General features: G+C 50.0%; 11 protein-coding genes across 11 annotated transcripts; 7 read left to right on the forward strand and 4 right to left on the reverse strand.

The window, feature by feature from the left end:
- Positions 1 to 274: 274 nt before the first annotated feature.
- HO133_004505 (uncharacterized protein) lies at positions 275 to 1,714 on the forward strand (the record flags this gene model as incomplete). The annotated part of the gene is made up of 2 exons (XM_037295422.1): positions 275 to 345; positions 403 to 1,714. 2 exons carry the CDS (start codon positions 275 to 277, stop codon positions 1,712 to 1,714), a joined length of 1,383 nt encoding a protein of 460 aa, XP_037157423.1.
- A 939-nt stretch (positions 1,715 to 2,653) lies between these two features.
- On the forward strand, positions 2,654 to 4,729 carry HO133_004506 (uncharacterized protein; the record flags this gene model as incomplete). The annotated part of the gene is made up of 7 exons (XM_037295423.1): positions 2,654 to 2,693; positions 2,852 to 2,958; positions 3,008 to 3,045; positions 3,099 to 3,117; positions 3,178 to 3,523; positions 3,665 to 3,694; positions 3,765 to 4,729. 7 exons carry the CDS (start codon positions 2,654 to 2,656, stop codon positions 4,727 to 4,729), a joined length of 1,545 nt encoding a protein of 514 aa, XP_037157424.1.
- A 321-nt stretch (positions 4,730 to 5,050) lies between these two features.
- HO133_004507 (uncharacterized protein) lies at positions 5,051 to 6,695 on the reverse strand (the record flags this gene model as incomplete). Its single annotated transcript, XM_037295424.1, has 3 exons — positions 5,051 to 6,469; positions 6,519 to 6,618; positions 6,685 to 6,695. 3 exons carry the CDS (start codon positions 6,693 to 6,695, stop codon positions 5,051 to 5,053), a joined length of 1,530 nt encoding a protein of 509 aa, XP_037157425.1.
- Positions 6,696 to 7,314: 619 nt separating this feature from the next.
- Positions 7,315 to 8,914, forward strand: HO133_004508 (uncharacterized protein; the record flags this gene model as incomplete). Its single annotated transcript, XM_037295425.1, has 4 exons — positions 7,315 to 7,610; positions 7,782 to 8,284; positions 8,347 to 8,437; positions 8,500 to 8,914. The coding sequence occupies 4 exons, from the start codon at positions 7,315 to 7,317 to the stop codon at positions 8,912 to 8,914; spliced, it is 1,305 nt and encodes a 434-aa protein (XP_037157426.1).
- Positions 8,915 to 8,996: 82 nt separating this feature from the next.
- On the reverse strand, positions 8,997 to 10,037 carry HO133_004509 (uncharacterized protein; the record flags this gene model as incomplete). The annotated part of the gene is made up of 2 exons (XM_037295426.1): positions 8,997 to 9,735; positions 9,802 to 10,037. 2 exons carry the CDS (start codon positions 10,035 to 10,037, stop codon positions 8,997 to 8,999), a joined length of 975 nt encoding a protein of 324 aa, XP_037157427.1.
- Positions 10,038 to 10,600: 563 nt separating this feature from the next.
- On the forward strand, positions 10,601 to 11,966 carry HO133_004510 (uncharacterized protein; the record flags this gene model as incomplete). Its single annotated transcript, XM_037295427.1, has 4 exons — positions 10,601 to 10,722; positions 10,777 to 10,855; positions 10,904 to 11,746; positions 11,802 to 11,966. 4 exons carry the CDS (start codon positions 10,601 to 10,603, stop codon positions 11,964 to 11,966), a joined length of 1,209 nt encoding a protein of 402 aa, XP_037157428.1.
- An 825-nt stretch (positions 11,967 to 12,791) lies between these two features.
- Positions 12,792 to 14,030, reverse strand: HO133_004511 (uncharacterized protein; the record flags this gene model as incomplete). Its single annotated transcript, XM_037295428.1, has 1 exon — positions 12,792 to 14,030. The coding sequence occupies one exon, from the start codon at positions 14,028 to 14,030 to the stop codon at positions 12,792 to 12,794; it is 1,239 nt and encodes a 412-aa protein (XP_037157429.1).
- A 214-nt stretch (positions 14,031 to 14,244) lies between these two features.
- On the forward strand, positions 14,245 to 15,561 carry HO133_004512 (uncharacterized protein; the record flags this gene model as incomplete). Its single annotated transcript, XM_037295429.1, has 4 exons — positions 14,245 to 14,682; positions 14,766 to 14,885; positions 14,936 to 15,363; positions 15,423 to 15,561. 4 exons carry the CDS (start codon positions 14,245 to 14,247, stop codon positions 15,559 to 15,561), a joined length of 1,125 nt encoding a protein of 374 aa, XP_037157430.1.
- A 193-nt stretch (positions 15,562 to 15,754) lies between these two features.
- On the reverse strand, positions 15,755 to 16,116 carry HO133_004513 (uncharacterized protein; the record flags this gene model as incomplete). Its single annotated transcript, XM_037295430.1, has 2 exons — positions 15,755 to 15,870; positions 15,939 to 16,116. The coding sequence occupies 2 exons, from the start codon at positions 16,114 to 16,116 to the stop codon at positions 15,755 to 15,757; spliced, it is 294 nt and encodes a 97-aa protein (XP_037157431.1).
- A 214-nt stretch (positions 16,117 to 16,330) lies between these two features.
- Positions 16,331 to 17,735, forward strand: HO133_004514 (uncharacterized protein; the record flags this gene model as incomplete). Its single annotated transcript, XM_037295431.1, has 3 exons — positions 16,331 to 16,665; positions 16,722 to 16,984; positions 17,038 to 17,735. 3 exons carry the CDS (start codon positions 16,331 to 16,333, stop codon positions 17,733 to 17,735), a joined length of 1,296 nt encoding a protein of 431 aa, XP_037157432.1.
- A 258-nt stretch (positions 17,736 to 17,993) lies between these two features.
- Positions 17,994 to 19,143, forward strand: HO133_004515 (uncharacterized protein; the record flags this gene model as incomplete). Its single annotated transcript, XM_037295432.1, has 3 exons — positions 17,994 to 18,613; positions 18,762 to 18,866; positions 19,026 to 19,143. The coding sequence occupies 3 exons, from the start codon at positions 17,994 to 17,996 to the stop codon at positions 19,141 to 19,143; spliced, it is 843 nt and encodes a 280-aa protein (XP_037157433.1).
- Between the last annotated feature and the right edge of the window lie 368 nt (positions 19,144 to 19,511).

The raw sequence follows: 19,511 nt of genomic DNA on the forward strand, positions 1-19,511 counted from the left end.
AATGACTTGAGTGAGAGGTGATTGAAATGTGGACTGACAAGACTGCTCGGCAATCAAACGGTTCTTCAACATTAGGTTTTAAACCCTAGCTAGCGCCGGGCGCGGCCAAACCAAAGCCCGAATGACAGCTGCAGCTGTCATTACTTATTATGCATGTCAGTGTCATCGAGTTGCTCTGGGCCCGCCACACTGAAGTTTTATCAAGGTAAAGTCCCAAATTCAATGCAATTGACAACAAAAACAAGAGATAACTTTGCACCATTCTACTAGATTCATGGAGGAGGCCGAGCGGATAACAAACGATGGACCCCCGACGGCCGACCATCTTTGTGTGCTCATTCATGGGTCAGCTGCTGCCTGCGTCCTCGTCTTTCCTTTTGTCGGTGCGCTGACCAGTCAAAGGCTCTGGGGCAACCCAAATCATCTATCCTACCTCGCATCTTCTCTCCGCGACAAACACTCGGAGGAGAAGCTGCATATACTGGTATCGAAGACAAATTCAAACACCTTCACCTACGATGGAATCGATTTGGGAGCCGAGCGGGTAACACAGGAAATCGAGACTTATATCCAAGGCTTGGAGAAGAACGGCAGCGAAATCAAGAAACTCAGTATTGTTGGCTATTCGCTAGGTGGACTAGTTGCGAGATATACCATCGGACTGCTCTACTCAAAAGGCTGGTTCGATAGAATAAAGCCTGTCAACTTTACTACTTTCGCCACGCCTCATCTTGGGGTGAAAACGCCGCTGCTCGGGGTCCAACACACAGTCTTTAATTTTCTAGGATCCCGGACACTGTCAACATCCGGCCGCCAATTGTTCACAATTGACACCTTCCGTGACACAAACCGCCCCATCCTCTCTGTTCTTGCAGACCCTCGGAGCATCTTCATGCTTGCGCTTGCACAATTCAGCCACCGCGTTCTCTACGCGAATATAATCAACGACCGGTCTGCGCCCTATTATACCACGAGTATCTCCGCTACAGACCCTTACACCAACCTTGACGCAGTCTCTATCAATTATCTACCCGACTATGCCCCAAATATCATCGACCCCGTCGATCCCGTTCACTTAAAACCTCCGGAGATTCAGCCACCATTTTTCGCTCGCATTGCAAGCAGCAGCCAGAGTCTCCTTACAAGTGTCCCAGTCTTCGCGCTTCTCTCTGTTATGATACCCGTTGGCTCTGTCGTTTTCCTAATCAATTCAGGTATACAACAAGTTCGAAGCCAAAAGCGCATTCGGCTGCATGAGGAAGGCAAAGCTGGTATAGGCCTAGGAAGCTACAGGATCCCCCTTTTGGTTGAAAATGCGAGAAGTGCAATGGAAGGCGCCTTCGAGAACATGAATGCCAGACAGGGCCAGCAATACCTCCCAGGAACAGCATCCGATGAGAACCATGAAGCCGAACTTTCCGATAAACCGCAGCGAAATGGGCATGCAGAGAAGAATTACCAAGCTGCGTCTCAAACATCATTGGACCTCGAACGCATTTCGTCACGTCGAAGTGAGTTTCCAACCTTAGCCTTGACACCGCAACAGTTTGAAATGGTCCGCGCATTAGACCAGGTGGGCTTTCGAAAATATCGTGTACATATTCACGCAGTCCGGCACACCCATGCAGCGATCATTGTGCGAAACCAGAAGCCTTCGTTGGATGAAGGCAAGATTGTGGTTCGCCATTGGCTCGATGAGGAGTTCGAGATTTGAGTGTTTTACAAGTAGCATTTGCAGTGGGATTGTGATATTAGGGCATTTGGCTGGCGTTGGGCATGTTGGGTTGCTTTGCATACTTGTTAGCGTTATCAAAGTTAAGGTACCTTAGATAATAGATTCGCCAACGAGCTACGAGGCGCCACTTGGCCAAATTTTGGTGTCGAGAGATGCAGAGATGCAATTGTACTTAAATCAAAAATAAAAGTCAGTAAATATGAATTAGATCCTGTGTGGAAAGTGCAGGGCCTTGGATTGAATCAAGCAGTAGAGTAATCTCAGTCTTCACCTTGGTACTCAAGCTGACTGAAGGACGCTCTCAAGCATCACACTTGTGACACAAACCGTTCTTATACCCTTCTATACCATATTTTTTTGCAGCAGCTTCAATTAGAGTCACAGCTTTTTCTCATCACTCGTTGCAACTTTTTTGGGATAGGTAAGCCTCGAAATGTCCGTTGGAGTGATACTTCCTTGGATCAAATCTATCAATGCGGTTCCCCCCAGATTGCGGAGACATGGTGCTGGTTGAATATTTGATGATGTGTGCACCTTCCATCAATTCCCAATGCAACTTCAAACCTATCATACCCTTTCATTTTGGGACTTCAATCCACGTTCTTAAATCAACAAGAAGTCCTCCACCACAGACCCGAGTCCTGTTCCACCAAACGATTCATAAATACCATGATACATTGTTCTCTACATACTTTAAGGCACTCATGCTCTGCTCCTCGACTTTCTGCTATTCCTTTTCCCGTCTTATGGTGCCGATGAATCATCGATCAAGCAGCCATCTGCTATATCATGGAGTGCTGGGCTCATTACACTCGTGAATGCAGGTCTCGGAGTCAAGTCATTACTAAGGAGAGAGACTTGTGTTTGCACTACAAGGATAGGACCTTGTCACTGTCTATGCACAGCACCACAAACAGCATGATTCGGCGAGTACTTCCAAATGGCCGAATTCCACACGGTACGCACAGTTCAGAAACACTCTTCCCCATTTTGTACCAAATCTTGGGCGGCAAGACATGTCTTTGGAGCAAAGCCCTTCTCCTACTCCTGAGATCGATGTCATTAACCCATGTTCTATCCCTTGATTACGCAATGCTGACTCGAAATTGAGGGTAGTCTGCGTTGTCGGCGCTGGAATCTCGGGACTGAGGTGTGCCGAGGTGCTGGCTCAGCAGGGTCTGAAGGTGACGATACTCGAGGGGCGTGACCGCATAGGAGGGCGTGTGAGTTGGTCTCGATGAATCAAGACTGAGTGTAGCTGACAAAGATCAGGTCCACCAGTTCAGTCAACAGGGTCATCTGATTGACTTGTACATCTGCCTCCTCATGGGATATTTGTACCAGGATCACTAACATCAACCAGAGGGCCAAATTGGATTCATGTAAAACATTAACAATGACAAAAAAAGTTTACTCTCAATAAGCTGATTTGTTCTATGAAGGGCACTGACCACAACCCGATTTTGGACCTCGCGGAAGAGACTCATGCCACAACCTTCTCACCTCCTGAAGATGCCAAACCCTCTCTGTACGACGAGTTAGGTCATCTTGTCGAGGGCCAAACGGCAAAGAAGCATTCCGAGCTTGTCTGGGAGATCATATCCAATGCCTTCAGGTATAGCAGGGAGAACGGCCCTTCGATACCACCGCAAAGCTCCCTTATGGACTTCTTTAGGAGTGAAGTGAAGGGGAAGGGATTGAATGATGTTTCCTCCAAGCTAATCCTCCAAATGGCTCGAATGTGGGGAGACTTCGTGGGCGAGCCCATTGAGAAGCAAAGCCTAAGGTGTAAGTCTATTTTTCGGAGTGTTTTGCCCCCAGCGACTACCGCATTGTGAGCCGTAAGACAACGTTTCGAGATTACCGGGACATACTTCACCCGCTCAAATCTCAACTTCGAGAAGGCATGCTGACTCGGAAATCTTGAAGTCTTCTGGCTGGAAGAATGCATCGAAGGCGGTAAGTGGCCATCCTTGTGGCAACCCTTGTGGCAGATGATTCCAAATGTACCGCTACTCACATTGTTCAGAGAATCTCTTCTTGGCAAGCACCTATAAATCAATCCTCGACCTCATTGCCAAAGGCGCATTGGCTAGAGCCGATCTCCAAATCTCCACAAAGGTCACTTCCTTCAAATCGAACATCGAAAGCGGGCAACCGCCCTTGGTCACCATTACCACGGCCTCCAACGACACTCTAAATTTTGACGAAGTGATCGTGACCTGCCCCTTAGGCTGGCTGAAACGTAACGTTACCTCTTTCTCGCCTACGCTTCCCTCTCGGATCACCACAGCCATCGAGCACATTTCCTACGGTCGTCTCGAGAAAGTTTACTTCACCTTTCCCACCGCGTTCTGGCTCTCGTCAAATTCCACAGGTACAGTGACCACATTCTTCTCCCAATTTCTTCCCCCCACGTACGCTTCAGACCAGAATCCAGAACGCTGGACCACGGAATGCGTCTCGCTCGCCTCCCTCCCCGGGTCTTGCGCGCATCCAACACTCCTATTCTACTTCCATGGACCCTGTGCTCAGCACGTCACCTCCCTGATTCAAGGCCTGGATCCAGCCTCCAAGGAATACTTCTCTCGCCTGGACGCCTTCTTCCAACCATACTATTCGCTCCTACCCGATTATTCCTCGTCGTCTCCCGATTGCAAACCCTCCGGGATCTTTGTCACGAATTGGCAGAACGACGAATTGGCAGGATTTGGCTCTTATACGACGTTTCAAGCTAGCGATCCAGCAAAGGATGGGGAGGTGCAGCTGGACAAGGATATCGAGGCGCTGAGGGAGGGCTGCCCGGAGAGAGGTATCTGGTTCGCGGGCGAGCATACGGCCCCATTTGTGGCGTTGGGGACGGTGACGGGGGCGTATTGGAGCGGTGAGGGTGTTGCCAAGAGGGTAGCGGAGGTATATGGGTTAAGCGGTGGGGATGAGAGCAAGCAAGGCTCAACAGGTCAGCCTATGCGTGATGAATTGAACGAAGCATAGTCAGACACCAAGGCATTCAGAACCCTCATATTCGATATTGAGCCCCGATGGAGCACGGAAGGCGTTCAGCGCGAGGAGCGAATGGATGGAGTCAAACGTAGACTTTTGTGCGAGCTATCTTGGAGACGTGAGATGAGACGATGATTATAGACACGCATCCGCCAGCGCCCAAACAAAGCCATGTGCAAGAACAAGATATCATCGTATGCTTCGCTGGTGAAATAAGCCAGTGCCAAGACATAAAGAGACTGCCAACATGTCATATATACGTTTGCTTAAGCACTCATTCTGCCATCGCCAATCCGGACTGAAGAACTCTCTTCAACCCCTGACCAATTCACCCAGTCTTTTCTCCAAAATCTGCTTACCCTCGTACGTCTTCCACACCTCATGCGGCGCCGCATTGACCACATCCCAGCTGATCAATTTATCCGTGATCAGTGTCAGATCTCTCTGCTTCCTCTCCCACTCATCGTCTTTTCTCACGTTGATACCAGAACTCACCACCACGAGTGGGGTCTTGGGGCTCTGGATGTTTCTTGCCTGGCTCACTTCATTCTTCGTAAGGGAATTGGCAACGAGGTTCTCCTGTAGCTTCGCCTTGATATACTTCCCGCCTTGGTATGCCGAACGACCGTAAACCCGATCTTCTGGCTTGCGACCCTTGGCGATGGCACCAAAGAGGCGATCGTACCCTAGTGGAGAGATGATGCCGCGTGCCCAAAGAACGAAGCCTCGACCCGGCTGGCCAATGTTGTGTAGCAGGTCCTCGTGCAGGGCATCAATGAGCATGATGCCAGTAACTTGGCGGACGTGACGGCTAGCGAAGATGCGGCTGTAAATGCCTCCTATGCCTGCCGAGACAAGGATCCACGGTGATTGTTCGCCGGCACGGGCAAGAGCTTCCGAGAGGGCATCCGAGGTCATGCCTGCGGAGTGTGGGGAGGGTGCGTTGTCTGACCAGGCGAGACCCGGGCGGTCGTAGTAGCAGTAGCGGTAGATGGTGCCATTTTTGTAGGCGTCGTAGACCCAGTCGTCGAACGTGTCCTCCACCGGGTTCTCTCCGGCTTCAAGAAGCACGGTGGGATTGCGCTTGCCATCGGCGTTGTATGTCACATTGCCAACACAGGCCAGGTGAAGCTGGTACTTGTCCCCGTCGACGAAGTATCGTTTTCCGGGAGGTGCTAGACCTGCATCGCGGGAGCGTAGGATGAGGGTTGCAGTCAAAAGAATCACAACGACGATCATGACTACCATGATTATAAATTCGGCGAGTACAGCAAGCCATTCACGAACGGTGCGACGGCTCTCCTTGCGTCCCGTGAGGCGCTCTTCCTCTTCCTTCTTTCCCCATGCTACCACTCGATCTGTGAGGACGTTATAGAGTGCAATGAGAGTAGCCCACACGACCGACGCAATGCCGACCCAACCTTCCTCCGCACGTATACGAGGAACGGCAACAATGATGATCATGTCGATCAGCAGGAAAGCTGCCACGATAAGACTGCCCACTTGCATGGCTTTGGAAGGCGTAGAGAAGAAGAGTATGGCGACAAGAAGGTTGCCAAGAGTGAGAGTGGTGTATGAGAAATCGAAGAAGCCGGAGCCACGAGAATGCATCATCGGCGGGCTGACGAAGATTGAGACCAGGAGTAGCACCCACCAGAGGAAGCTGATGAGAGCGAAGAGGACGGAAAAGTAGCGGAGAGCTCGGACGCTCCAAAGATTATATGGGGATACCTGATAAGCTGTCAGTACAATGCCTTCCAACCCTTTTCGCAAGACATACAGCTGGGTCATCTGGGTCAAGGAATCCATCGTTTCGAGGGGGCAATAAACGAGTCCTCTCATCTGGTTCACGCCCTCCGGAGCGACGAGTCTGCTGGTTACTATCGTCACCACTCTGTTCAGCATCATCGCCCTCGTCACGCTCCTCTCCATTCTTGGAACCCCACAGTGAAACCATGTTCGTCTACGACAAGCAATCTTCGTTGCCAGTGTCGAACGAGGCTTGGTTGGAAAGTGGGCAGGAAGTTTGCCTAGGTCGTGTAGAAGCGGCCTGTTACGAGTAGGTCGAGTCAGTCAAGCAGGAAAGATTAAGCTGTAGAATCAAGGACTAGATAACAACTTACCAGGCTTTTTTTTTTGTTTGTTTTGTTTTTTGTTTTTTGTTTTATGTCTGAGAGGAATGGCTATACAGCAAAATAGGGATATAGACAAGAGATGGATGGAGGGAGTATGGTAGGAGAATGATGGTGGTTGTGAAAGGGTTAGAGGAGGTACCTAGTGGTAGCAGGCAGAGGAATTAGGAGTACTTCTGTAGTTACACGTGAAACAGAGGCGGGGGGATTTCCTTCTTTTTCCTGTGTGTCATGACCTTGTCCGCCCGTCATCGTGCAGATCTCTCTGGGCTTAGGCTTGGCTTGGCGCTTGGCTTGGGGCTTGGCTTTACTTTAGGCTTGGCTTGGCTTGGCTTCAGGCTTGGCTTCGATCAATCTACGATAACATAACAGATTAAGTGCAATCTCACATCTACCAGTACTTCAATACTTCAATGATACTTCATGCACAACACCCTTAGGTCAATGCTCTTCTATTCGTCACGTCTGAACGAAACAATCAATGATAAGCTACAATCGATTATCATGAGTGACCTCCAACGTTCTTTTGCCAAAGCAAAGCTTGCCGCTTTACCATTCGAACCGCCCCTTCTCCTTTCTCCTGAAGAAGACGAAGAGAAGGATCAAGATGATGAATATGGCGATTTGAGACCATCACCAGATGCTGCTCAAGACGATGACTCCTCATCTTCCGCATCCTCGGCTTCATCTACGGGTACGATAATACCCTCTCCGAGTAAGAATCTTTTTGCTAGGCCCAAGTAACCCCCCCCTTTTTCTTTCCCATTGGCCATGCAAACTCTGGGCCTGCATCCTGCTTCCTCTTATCTCATCTGCCCTTCATCCTCTCCGCATGAGACTGTGTAATTTCATTATAGACACGAGCACTTTCAATGTCAAAGTCGTTGTCTAAATACTTTCCTTGATTGCAGGTTTTCCGCTGGTAGAAGGACGCTAGAGCCACTTCCTTGGAATGACTACTTCACTCGAGAGCTCTATTTGAAAGTCTCTCGTCCCACAGAGAATGTCACATATCATGCATATATAATACCACCTACGGCTAATGGCCCTCTCCTGGTAACCCATCACGGAGCCGGCTCCTCAGGTTTATCATTTGCTCTTTTCGCTGTTCAGGTGCGGAAAGTTCTTCCAAACGCTGGTGTACTGTCTCTTGATGCTCGAGGTCATGGGGAGACCGTTATTGAGCAGCTTGATAGGCCAAGCAACAATACCGATCTCGACCTTAGTCTAGAGATCTTAAGTCAAGACCTGCTGGATGTCATACACGTGACCCAAACGCAGATGGCGTGGCCGGAGTTACCTGGCCTAGTCTTGATCGGCCACAGTCTCGGTGGGGCTGTGGTGACAAATGTAGCCGTGAACGGAGAGCTTGGTAATGCGGTTTTAGGCTATGCTGTTCTGGACGTTGTTGAAGGTATGGTTTTCAAAGACGTCGCCTCGATTTTGATAATCATGTCTGACGTTCCCATGGTGCAGGGTCTGCGATCGATGCACTGCAAAGTATGCAGTCCTATCTGTCCACCAGACCGAAGACGTTCCCCTCCATCACTTCGGCTATCGAATGGCAGTAAGTAGTCTCTAAATTCCATAGTCGTCTTCTGTCAGCACTGATGTTCTGACCCCAACAAGTACACGCTCTCGCACAATCCGCAACAGTACATCTGCACGCATCTCTGTCCCGTCTCTTCTTCGTCGTGATCCTTCAAACGCATCTCATCAATGGACCTGGCGGACGGACCTCGCAGCCACCCAGCCCTACTGGGAAGGCTGGTTTGCTGGCCTCAGCCGAAAGTTCTTGGATGCAAAGGGTGGAAAGCTGCTTCTGCTTGCTGGCACTGATAGATTAGACAAGGAATTAATGATTGGGCAAATGCAAGGGAAATACCAATTGCAAGTATTTCCCGAAGCGGGCCATTTCGTTCATGAAGATCAAGCCGAGAAAACCGCAATGATAGTTGCAGATTTCTATCGCAGAAACGATAGAAGTGCGTTGGTGCTGCCGCCGAAAGTGGGAGCAATGTCGCAACCGAAAACTTTAGCTTGATACTCTAATCCAAATGATATTTACAAGACACCACACGCGTTGCTTGTTGCTAACCATGTAGACAGGATGTACACTAATGAATTCACTGAGCCTGCTGAAGTCTCTCCCCTAGTCGATAGCCCAGTGTTCTTCCTGCAACAGCGGCAACAGCTGCAGCGCCTGAAGCAGTGGATTCACCAGAAGTATCCGCAGTGAGCCACTGCGAGCGGATAGTATCGATGACACGTACATTTGCGATGACTGCCTGGCCGGTGATGAAGGGATCCAAGGGGTGTTGATCTCGCGGCTCAGTGCTTTCGTCAGATTCAAGTAATTCATCTCGCTCTCTGTCCTCATCGCCTCCTGTTCGACCAGACGAAGTATGCCGTATATCTTGGAGCTCAATTTCGTCCTGAACGGTGTCGTCCCGCCTCAGCATTCCTCTTTCCTCCGAATCATGATCCTGTCTCGCTTCTTCAACCTCTTCTACCAAAACGTCTCCGTTTTCAACTGCAAGTTTCTTCCTCTCAAGTGTAACGGCCAAGATTAGGACCTGCAGAGCTAAAACCAATGTATCCAGAACCAGTAATTTCCATTTGCTGACCGGACTCTCCTGGCCCACAAAGTCAATCAATAGTCCGCCGAGTAAATAGCCCCTCGTGGCTTCCCCGGCAGCTGGCGGTCTCAACAGGAGATGTAAAATGATGCAGACAATGTTGTTGCCAAAGATCATGCCGATGTAGGGACGGTGTGTGGGCGACGGCGGCGGAAATATGGAAGGCTTAGGGGTAAAATAGAACCAGTGCGGTAAAGCACGCAAAAGGAATTTGAAGAGCGAGATACTGTGGATCATGTTAGCGCATCCACGGAGGTCAGATACAGATTGCTCTGAGTATAGGAGGACACACTCCATATAATAGAGGATTGACAGTTGGCAGTAGAAGATGATATCAATGTTCCGGATGAGATGATCTAAGAACGCCGCCTTCTGCTCTCGCTGTCTGCGTCGCTTCCGCTGCACGGAGTCGTCATCATTATTTGCAGCCACGGCGGCGGCGGCGGAGGCTATCCCATGAGCGTTCGAGGCGTCGTCGTTAAGGTCATGAGGGGCGTGGTCTGAGGCTGAAGGGGAGGCATCATTCATGTCTCATAAGTCAGACATTGGTCCCGATCTCGAAGCAAAGGCTGTGCAACGAGCTTAATCTGTGTAGGCAGCAAAGGCCAATTTCACATGTATTGTACAATGATTATACACAATAAGTAGAGACCATTGTGACTTCCTAAACCTTCCATTCAATGCTGATGGATATGACGCCGCACTACTCGTATTTACCCAAAGTACCAATCTCCCCAGCGCTTCAACGTTCTATAATCAGTCCCCGGTCTTCAAGTTCGAAGACAATCTTTTGCATACGAAGCTGTTGAGGGTATGGAACTTAATATCTTAACCAGCAGGAATGTCTTGCCAAAATCGTTCATTGAGAAGGTGTCCTCAAGGCAGTCTGGTAATATTGAAACAAACTACTGATAGTTGCACCAATGATTAAATACGACTACTTTAGCCTGTGGAAAGAAGCATTTGCCATTCACTTGGCGCGCTCGCGTCTATCAAAGCGCGTTTTCTCCGCATAGCAATTTATTAATCCGGCATCTCCTCCGCCTTTGATTACTTCAACAGACAGTCCGCCTTCCTATCCTTAAAAAATTATGGCAAATTTCTTCGACAACAAGGCTCGTGCAGCCGCTGTCGCCGCAACCAATGGAGCCTCTTCATCCAAATCCGCAGCCCCCAAAGAGTCCCAGAATCTGCAACCTTGGGTGGAGAAGTAGTATGTTGAACGTCTTCCTGAGGTGCTCGCAGAATCGTTGCTGATCTCTGACAGCCGTCCAAAGAGTCTGAACGATGTTACAGCCCAGGATCACACAATCACTGTTCTACAACGAACATTACAAGCTTCCAATGTATGGGATCAAGCAACGGATTTTATTCCGACTGACCAGAGCCGGTAGTTACCCCACATGCTGTTTTATGGCCCTCCAGGAACAGGCAAAACGTCCACAATTCTCGCCCTCGCAAAAGAGCTCTACGGCCCCGAAATGTTCAGGACCCGCGTGCTTGAGCTCAATGCCTCCGATGAACGCGGTATCTCAATAGTGCGAGAAAAGGTTAAAGATTTTGCCAGAATGCAGCTCTCAAACCCACCTCCACATTATAAGGATCGTTACCCGTGTCCGCCGTACAAGATTATCATTCTGGACGAGGCAGATAGCATGACGCAAGACGCTCAGAGCGCGCTGAGAAGGACAATGGAGACGTACAGTAAGATCACAAGATTCTGTTTGATTTGCAATTACGTCACAAGAATCATTGATCCGTTGGCAAGTAGATGCAGCAAGTTTCGTTTCAAGATGCTCGATCAAGGAAATGCCAAGAAGAGGCTGGAAGACATTGCTGAAAACGAGAATGTCAAATTGGAGGATGGCGCCGTCGACAAGCTGATCAAATGCAGCGAGGGAGATCTTAGAAAGGCGATCACTTTCCTCCAGAGTGCAGCAAGATTAGTGGGCGCTGTGAAGACGTCGCATTCGAGATCGAATGGAAACTCGAAGAAGAGAGTTCTTGAAGATGAAGATGACGAGGATGAGGACGCCATGGAGGTGGACGGAGTTGATGAGTCAATGGTCACCATCAAGAATATTGAAGAAATAGCTGGCGTCATTCCGAACGACGTCATTGACGGATTGATTCAAGCCATGCAGCCAAGGTCGAAGGGAGCCGTGTACGAAGCTGTAGCTAAACAAGTAACGGACTTGGTGGCCGATGGGTGGAGTGCTACGCAAGTCGTAGCGCAGGTACATATAAATTCGTCGCTTTCCCAGCGGAAACGTTGCTAATCTTGAATCCCAGCTCTACCAAAACGTCCTTTATGACGATGCGCTGAGCAACAAACAGAAGAATAAGATCGTCATGCAATTCTCGGACGTCGATAAGCGCCTCGTCGACGGCGCAGACGAACATTTGACCGTGTTAGATCTGGCTTTGCAGGTATCTGGCGTTCTGGCAGAGACCTGAGAATTGAATTGCTGAACTAGCTTAAAAACTCCACGACACAAACCATTGCAGCTCTATGATGCTCGATAGGGGCTCGTTTGAGGCTCTAACATTTTCGCGGCTCAAAAGAGGAATGCCACCGCCCAACTATGAAAATTTGCGACATGCTTTGTCTGGGAGCGAGTGTGATCCAAGAACTTGCCAAGTAAGCTGCCGAGTCCTGGGCCACCTCGGCTGTTCACAATGGCAGAAGGAAGTTTGTGGGTAAGGAACCCTGCAAGACGCCAACAATATCTTCACCTCGGTTGGGCCGAAGAATTGGTAGCTCACGAATGATGGCTGTGAGATGTAGCTGTGGGAGAAAATCACGTGGTCGAGGACCATGTTCACATTCACGAGCATGCGGTATTCAAATACTCAACGCCTACACTGGTGATTGCACGGACTCGGATTGCAATAAAACCCTTGCCAGAGCTAGATGGCACAAATTCGAAATCATTCTTCCGAGTTTTCCGATTGTGGTTTCTTCCCTATCATAGTTGAGCCCACTCGAACGCCATAATCTGTGCTTATACTAGGGTGAAACAACTTGCAAAGATCATCAGGAACGGTTCCAAAGCAGACCTGACTGAATTCGAAACCTTCGTGGCTTTCTTTTGAGGCTAGCATCACAAGAGTATGCTGAAACCAAAGGTTCACGGTGTCACGATATGAGCCAAGAGGCAGGTCAAACTTCCAATGGAAGCCGTTTCATGAAAGTCTCACACTGAGTGAACTCTGCGCTTTGTCGAGGTCTCTGGATTGTCAGGCGTGTGTTGATCCAATGGTTGGTATATTACAAGTCTTTCAGACCGCCATCGCGGGCATTGCCGGCATCGCACCCACACCTCGCTCTGACAATGGGCTTCTGCTCTCTTTGTCAATAGATCTCTGCTTTCCCATGTTCCCCACGGCAGCTTGTGCGCTTTTATTTTGATGCTTTGCCTTCTTCATAGCCTTGGTCTCCTTCTGCTCGTTTATGCCAAGTCTCTCGTCTACATCCTTTGCCAGATCAACCATGTCACGCAGCTCCAAGACCTCGCAGACTTGTCGGTAACTCATGCAAGCAGCAGCCTTCCTGAATAATTCGGCTTTCCCAGGCATCAATTGGCTAAGCAAGAACTTGGTGTTCCCCCATTTGTTCTCGACCTCCAACGCTGTCTTCATGTATTCCGTCACCACCTCCCTCCATGGCAATAGCCCGCCTTCTTCTTTCGTCCTGAAACAGCTTGAGTTTGCCTCTGCGGCGGTTGCTATCATGCCACCATCAACACCATAGTCTTGCGCCAACTGCAACGCCTCGTCTTTGTCTGTGACGTCCCCGTTCATCAAGCAGGCCACGCCTTCCTCTCGACAAATTTCCGCGATCATTCGTAGCTGTTCCCGTATAGCTCTTTCCCTCGGCCTCATGGGCGTAGTACGGCAGTGTACCGTTAGTCCTGTGATACCAGTCTTGCACAGCTTCCTTACGAGTGCTTCTGTTTTCTCTACTGTCTCCAAAAGGCGAATCTTCACGCTAATTCCAATTTCGTACACCTCGCCTACCTCCTTCACCAATGCTGCTAGGATGGAAGCTAGCAAGTCCGGTGTTTGCAACAGCGCAGCTCCCATACCGCCTGTGGTGGAAAACGGCTTCGGGCACCCTGCATTGACGTCTATTCCGGCCACGTCTTCGGCAACAAGCTTTGCAGCTTCAACAGCCGTTTCGGGCGAAGCGGTCCCAATCTGGAATATCAATTTCCCATGTTCTCGTGTAGGATGTAGTCTGTAGATCAAACTCTCTTTTTGGACTGAAGGTTGGAGTCTCGAGGAATTGGAAGGCAAGCGAGTGAAATCGATAGTAGACGTTGTTGGGTTGAAGCGTTTGGTCGTTCCTATCATAGACCTATCGACGGTCTCGGGGCCCCAGACCAAGTCTGCGCCGTACTTGAGGGCGAGCAAACGAGAGGGCAGTTCGCCAGAGCGAACCATAGGTGCGAGTACGACCTTGCCCCGGTAATCCACGCCATTTTTAGGTATGGGAACTCTTTTCGACGTAGAGGCCATGATGCTAGCAAGGGATCGAAGCATCAAAGACCACTTATTGTCACCATGCGAGGTCACGAAGTGGTAGAATCACAGTCTCGATTTGAGTCAAAAAAATGTTGCACAATTTTTTTTTGGTTGCGGTGAAGTCATTTTGCCCGCAATATCGATCCCCAATAACGTCCACTTACTCCTGCGTTCAATATATTGGACCTGCACCTGCGGTCAACGTCACATGCTAGGCTCTAGGACTGTGAATCGTGTTTTCCAAAAGGAGCGAATTATCAGATTTAGCGTCAGCAACCTGCATCTTGACCGCACAGCTTGTGTGTCCACACTGGCTTCCCCCAACTCAAAATCGAGCCCCACCAGAAACTTCAACCTTACAACCTCTCGGGCCCAACAGATCTCAAGACACCTCTCTACCCAGACATCGCGAAATCTCGAGATGAGTTCACTCCCGATCAGCGAGAAGGGCTATCATGCCAACGCCCCCGGCGGATACTCTGTCAGAAAGAACGGGGCGCCCAATTCACTGGAGCACCGCATCTACGTTGAAAAGGATGGGGTGCCTTTGTCACCGTTCCATGACATCCCTTTGTACGCCAATGAGCAGCAGACTGTTCTCAACATGATTGTGGAGATTCCACGATGGACTAACGCCAAGATGGAGGTAAGTGACCGGCCTTGGAAGAGCCTTCATACTACACAACCTTTACATTCCCAAGAGCATTGGTGCTGATAAAGTTCATCCAGATTTCCAAGGAAGAGAAATTGAATCCAATCAAACAAGATATCAAGAAAGGCAAGCTTCGCTATGTCCGCAATTGCTTCCCTCACAAAGGTTACCTCTGGAACTACGGAGCGTTCCCTCAGGTACATGCACCTAAGACTTTCTTTGTCTCTCTACTGAACACCAAAAATAGACCTGGGAAGACCCAAATGTTCTCCACCCGGAGACCAAGGCCAAGGGTGATAACGATCCCCTCGACGTCTGCGAGATCGGTGAGCTTGTTGCAACTCCAGGACAAATCAAGCAAGTCAAAGTCCTCGGAGTCATGGCCCTGCTCGACGAGGAGGAGACCGACTGGAAGATCATTGTCATTGACGTCAATGACCCATTGGCACCTCGACTCAACGACATTGAGGATGTCGAGCGACACCTACCGGGCCTGTTGAGGGCTACCAATGAGTGGTTCCGTATCTACAAAATTCCGGACGGAAAGCCAGAAAATCAGTTTGCTTTCTCAGGCGAGTGCAAGAACAAGAAGTACGCCACGGATGTCATTCGCGAATGTGCGGAGGCCTGGGAGAAGTTGATCACTGGCAGGACTCAGCCGGGTGGCATTTCTTTGTAAGCTGCGTTGACTTTTCGAGTGTCACAACTGTACTGAGAAGCTCATGTTGTTATAGGACCAATGGGACCGTCCCGCATTCCCCAGACCGTGCGGATGCGAGCTCCATCAAAATCCCCCGGCATGAAGACCTAGCTCCCAAGCCTATCGACGGGATTTATGACAAGTGGTTCTTCATTTCTGGCGCTGCCGTCTAAGCTCGCCAATCTTCTCCAATCAATCATCTCTCAGAATGGATCTAACCTGTGCTTATGGAGAAATATGGGAATATTCGACAGTGGGCGTTGCCTAAAGTCTTTCCCAGCAGCAGATAGCTTAGCATAGAGAATTTATGTGCCCGTATGATACTGCTCTCCGAGCTCCATGCTGATGCATTATTGTCATGGTCCTTCAATTGCCGGTCAGATCTGCCTGTCGGTTCAAAACCCTTGAATGGCGATCCACCTCCTCCACGACGTCATTTATTTTCAGCTTCTCGGTGTCCAATTGCATCTCTTTCCCATCTTCTATAAGAACGTCTGATCAGCTAAGATCCATTATAATGCATTCAAGCGCTTAGGTGTGAAGCACATACTGAATTTGAGCTTCAAGAAGCTAGGCTCTTGGCTATTGCGCTCAAGCACCGTGGTATTGATCTTCATGGTATTTCTAGCATTGGCAGGTAGATGCGCTAGAAAGACTCGACAGGTCTTTGAAGGCTTTGTGAACGGATTGAACCTCGAAGTCACTTCGGTGATATGTTTTGTGATCATGGTACCAATCTATAACTAATTGAGGAATAAATCAGCTTCATAGGATACCTTTTGGTTTTATCCGCATACCTGATTTCAGAAAAGCTCCTTGTGCAGAGCTAAAAAGAATGTCGCAAGAAAGCAGAGCAGTCCGGACGTCGATCCTTTTGAAGTGGGCGGAAATTGCCCGCAACACTTCGTCCGCCGTCCTTGCACCACTTTCTTCAGCTCGGAAATGACCACTCAAGCACTTAATGCCCGCTTGACACCCCTTTTTGAGTCTTTGAAGCAGACGCAGCAGCTGATCACTCGCCTCTCCAAGTTTCCCGCCCAACTTGGCGCCAGCCCTTCCAACCCTGACGAGGACGACGCCCGCGTGGAACTTAGTGCAGAGATCCACCAAACCTTGAAGGAGCAGGAGGAGGACTTTGAGTTACTCCGGCAGGAAGTAGAAGATCAGACAAATATATCTAGCTGGTCGTCGAGCGCTCGCCGAAGAGACGCTGGAAAAGGCAGTCAAAGGACAGATCTAGCAGCACAAATTACGCGTTTGGGGGAGGATCTGAAGATGCAAGTATTATATAGCCATTTCTCTCAAGAATTCAGACTAATGTACATGGCCACAGTGCCCGTGCCCAATTCCGCAAAGCTCAGCTTCAAGCCAAGCGCAACGCTGAAGCCGCAAAGCGCAAAGAACGAGAGCTCCTATTCGCAGGTATACAAGAAGGAAACAGCACTACAGCTTACGGTCGAAGAAAGGGCCAAGAGAAGCTATCACAGGAGGAAATACTACTCAATGCTTCAAGTGACGTGACTGCTGCATTGAGAAGGACCCATACGCTGATGTCAGCCGAGCTCGAAAGGAGCCAATTCGCACGAGAGACTCTAGGTGAGGGTATTCAGGCGGCTTTGGTTCTTCAGTATGGCTAATACTCTACAAAGAAACCTCTACAAAAGACCTGGCTACCCTATCGGAATCTTACAGTAACCTCGACACTCTCCTCTCGTCGTCCCGTTCACTAGTTTCTAGTCTCATACACTCGCAGAAATCCGACACCTGGTACCTCGAGAGCGCTTTTTATATCCTTGCTGCTACTATCGCTTGGCTTGTGTTTCGACGCCTCATCTACGGACCTGGCTGGTGGTTGTTGTATCTGCCTACCAAGTGGCTGTGGCGATTGAGCCTATTGGCCGTGCAGCTTTTGGTAGGCTCACTATCAGCAGTAGCTGGAACTGTTGGAGCAAAGAATCAGAGCAGCGCCCTTTCTCAAGCCTCGGAAAGCATTGTTACAAGCTTCGCGCAGAAACCCACTGGCACGGGCAAGATCCCGACTTTCAGACCGAACAGTCCGGCACCTTCAGTCAACGTCGGAGCTGGTGGACAAGGCGCCAAGATGCAGCAGCCGCAGCAGCCTTCACGAAAGGAGGACAAGACATTGTCAGATGAAGTGGGGGAGATGGCCGAGCAGAGTCAGAAGGAGGAGCACACCCAGCTAGAGAACACAGCAACCGCTGAAAGAGAACAGCAGGGCACCGTGCTAAGAGAGAGGAGAGAGGATGAGCCTCCAAACCCCAAAAAGCGAATGTGGGAAGAGCCCATTGATCGGTCCCGGGAGAACGCCCCGCGAGACGAACTGTAAATAGAGTCGTTGACCTCATGCTTCTGTTCACAAATGTCATTCGTCTCTCCAGTCTCTTCACACTTGTTGTCTAATGACAAAGACTCAATTGAGCTCTGGCGTTGCCGTTCGGTCTTAACGGAGTTAGTGAGCAAAGACTTTGCCAGCAATGTTGACTTTTCTTGACTTCATAATATTGCCAAACTCATGTCGCGACGCCGAGAGTTCTGCCTGGTCAATGCACATAACAGTCCTCTTCCTAACTAAAGCTTCCCAGCAATGACTTCCAACCTCACGTCCCGCTGGACAACCCTCTACACCCGCACCCTCCCCACTCTCGCCCAGTCCTCCCAACCCACCTGGCCCGTCCACCTAGACCACTGCTTCGCGCGCATCATCCTCGACGCAGTCATCGGCAACTCAACCTCCAGTCGCCCAGACGAAACGCCCACTCCATGGACCGCGAAGCTGAAATCGCCCGCGGTCAAGAACATGAGCCCACAGCAACTGGAAGCGTGTATAGAGCTCGGCAAAGCTATAGCCGAGGGAAGAATCGATCTGGTGGAATTGGACCAGCGGAGTTTGACCGTTCGAGGGAAGATTCTCAAGGGTGAGAAGAGGAAGAGGGAGGATGTGCCAGGCGACGCCGCTCCGGATAGGAAGAAATCCAAGAAACCATCACGAAGCCAACAAGGCGACATTCGAGCCGCCATGGGTGCGCCTCCAACGACTCCGCCCAAATCGCCATCACCAGCGGCAGTCGATCCGGCTCTATCCTCTGAGATCACCTCGCATCCCACCCTCACACCCTTTCGCAGACGCGTCCTGCTTGCTCTTTGCCAAGTGCCTTCGGGCTCATACACTACCTATCTCGCTCTCTCGAATCATCTATCTTCCTCGTGAGTCTACTCTTCGGAATGTTCTTCCCCCCCCAACGCCTCCCGCATTGTGAGCGGTAAGACGTGTCTTGAGAGGATCTGTACTCCTTTGAAATGTTTCACCCCTCAAATATGTAACTAGAAGAGGAATGCTGACCCAGAAATCAAGACCTCGTGCAGTGGGCAACGCGTTGAGAAACAATCCGTTTGCGCCACGGGTGCCTTGTCATCGGGTCGTCGCTGCTGATGGGGGCATGGGGGGGTTTGGAGGGGAGTAAGTGCACATTTCGGAGCAAATATCTCCTACTCGAATCCATGGTTCTTGAGCCACAAGACCTGTCTCGCGAGCAGTAGGCCCGTTTCAACCCCCGAATTTGTCTTATAACCTGTGCATCTTGCCTCGAAGAAGCCATACTGACTCTGCAATGTGTAGGTGGGGGCCAAAGGGTAAACACAATGGCAAGAAAGTACGGCTGCTGAAGGGTGAGGGTGTGAAGGTCGACGCTGCGGGTGGGAGGGTAATGGGGTCACCGTGGTCGGGGTTCAAGTGAGATATGCAGAGAGACTAAAGCTGAGATCCCAGGATGGGACGGGAGGTAGATATCTATGAGATGGTGAGAAAGCAACGACGAAAACGGAGGGGTGGCAGCACTCAAGGAGAGTTGACTCCTCGGTTTTTGAGAAACGTTCAAAGGCGACAAAGGGCAACTGTGACCGCTCCTCAATGAGCCCGCCGTTAAGGAGGGCCGTCTATGGTCGAAGAGACCTCTTCGCATGAACTCTACGTTATGGCGTTTTAGGTTGTCTCAATGATGCACGAGCGAAGGGCAGCGTTTTCGAACCTGTTTTGAGAACTTGGAAGAAGCGTCGAATCTTTGTAGAGAAGCGTTCTGTATGTACTCAGAGCTCTGCGTCAAGC

The sequence above is a fragment of the Letharia lupina genome (genome assembly GCF_014066315.1).
Source record: "Letharia lupina isolate WasteWater1 chromosome Unknown contig_2, whole genome shotgun sequence".
Taxonomy (NCBI): Eukaryota; Fungi; Ascomycota; class Lecanoromycetes; order Lecanorales; family Parmeliaceae; genus Letharia; species Letharia lupina.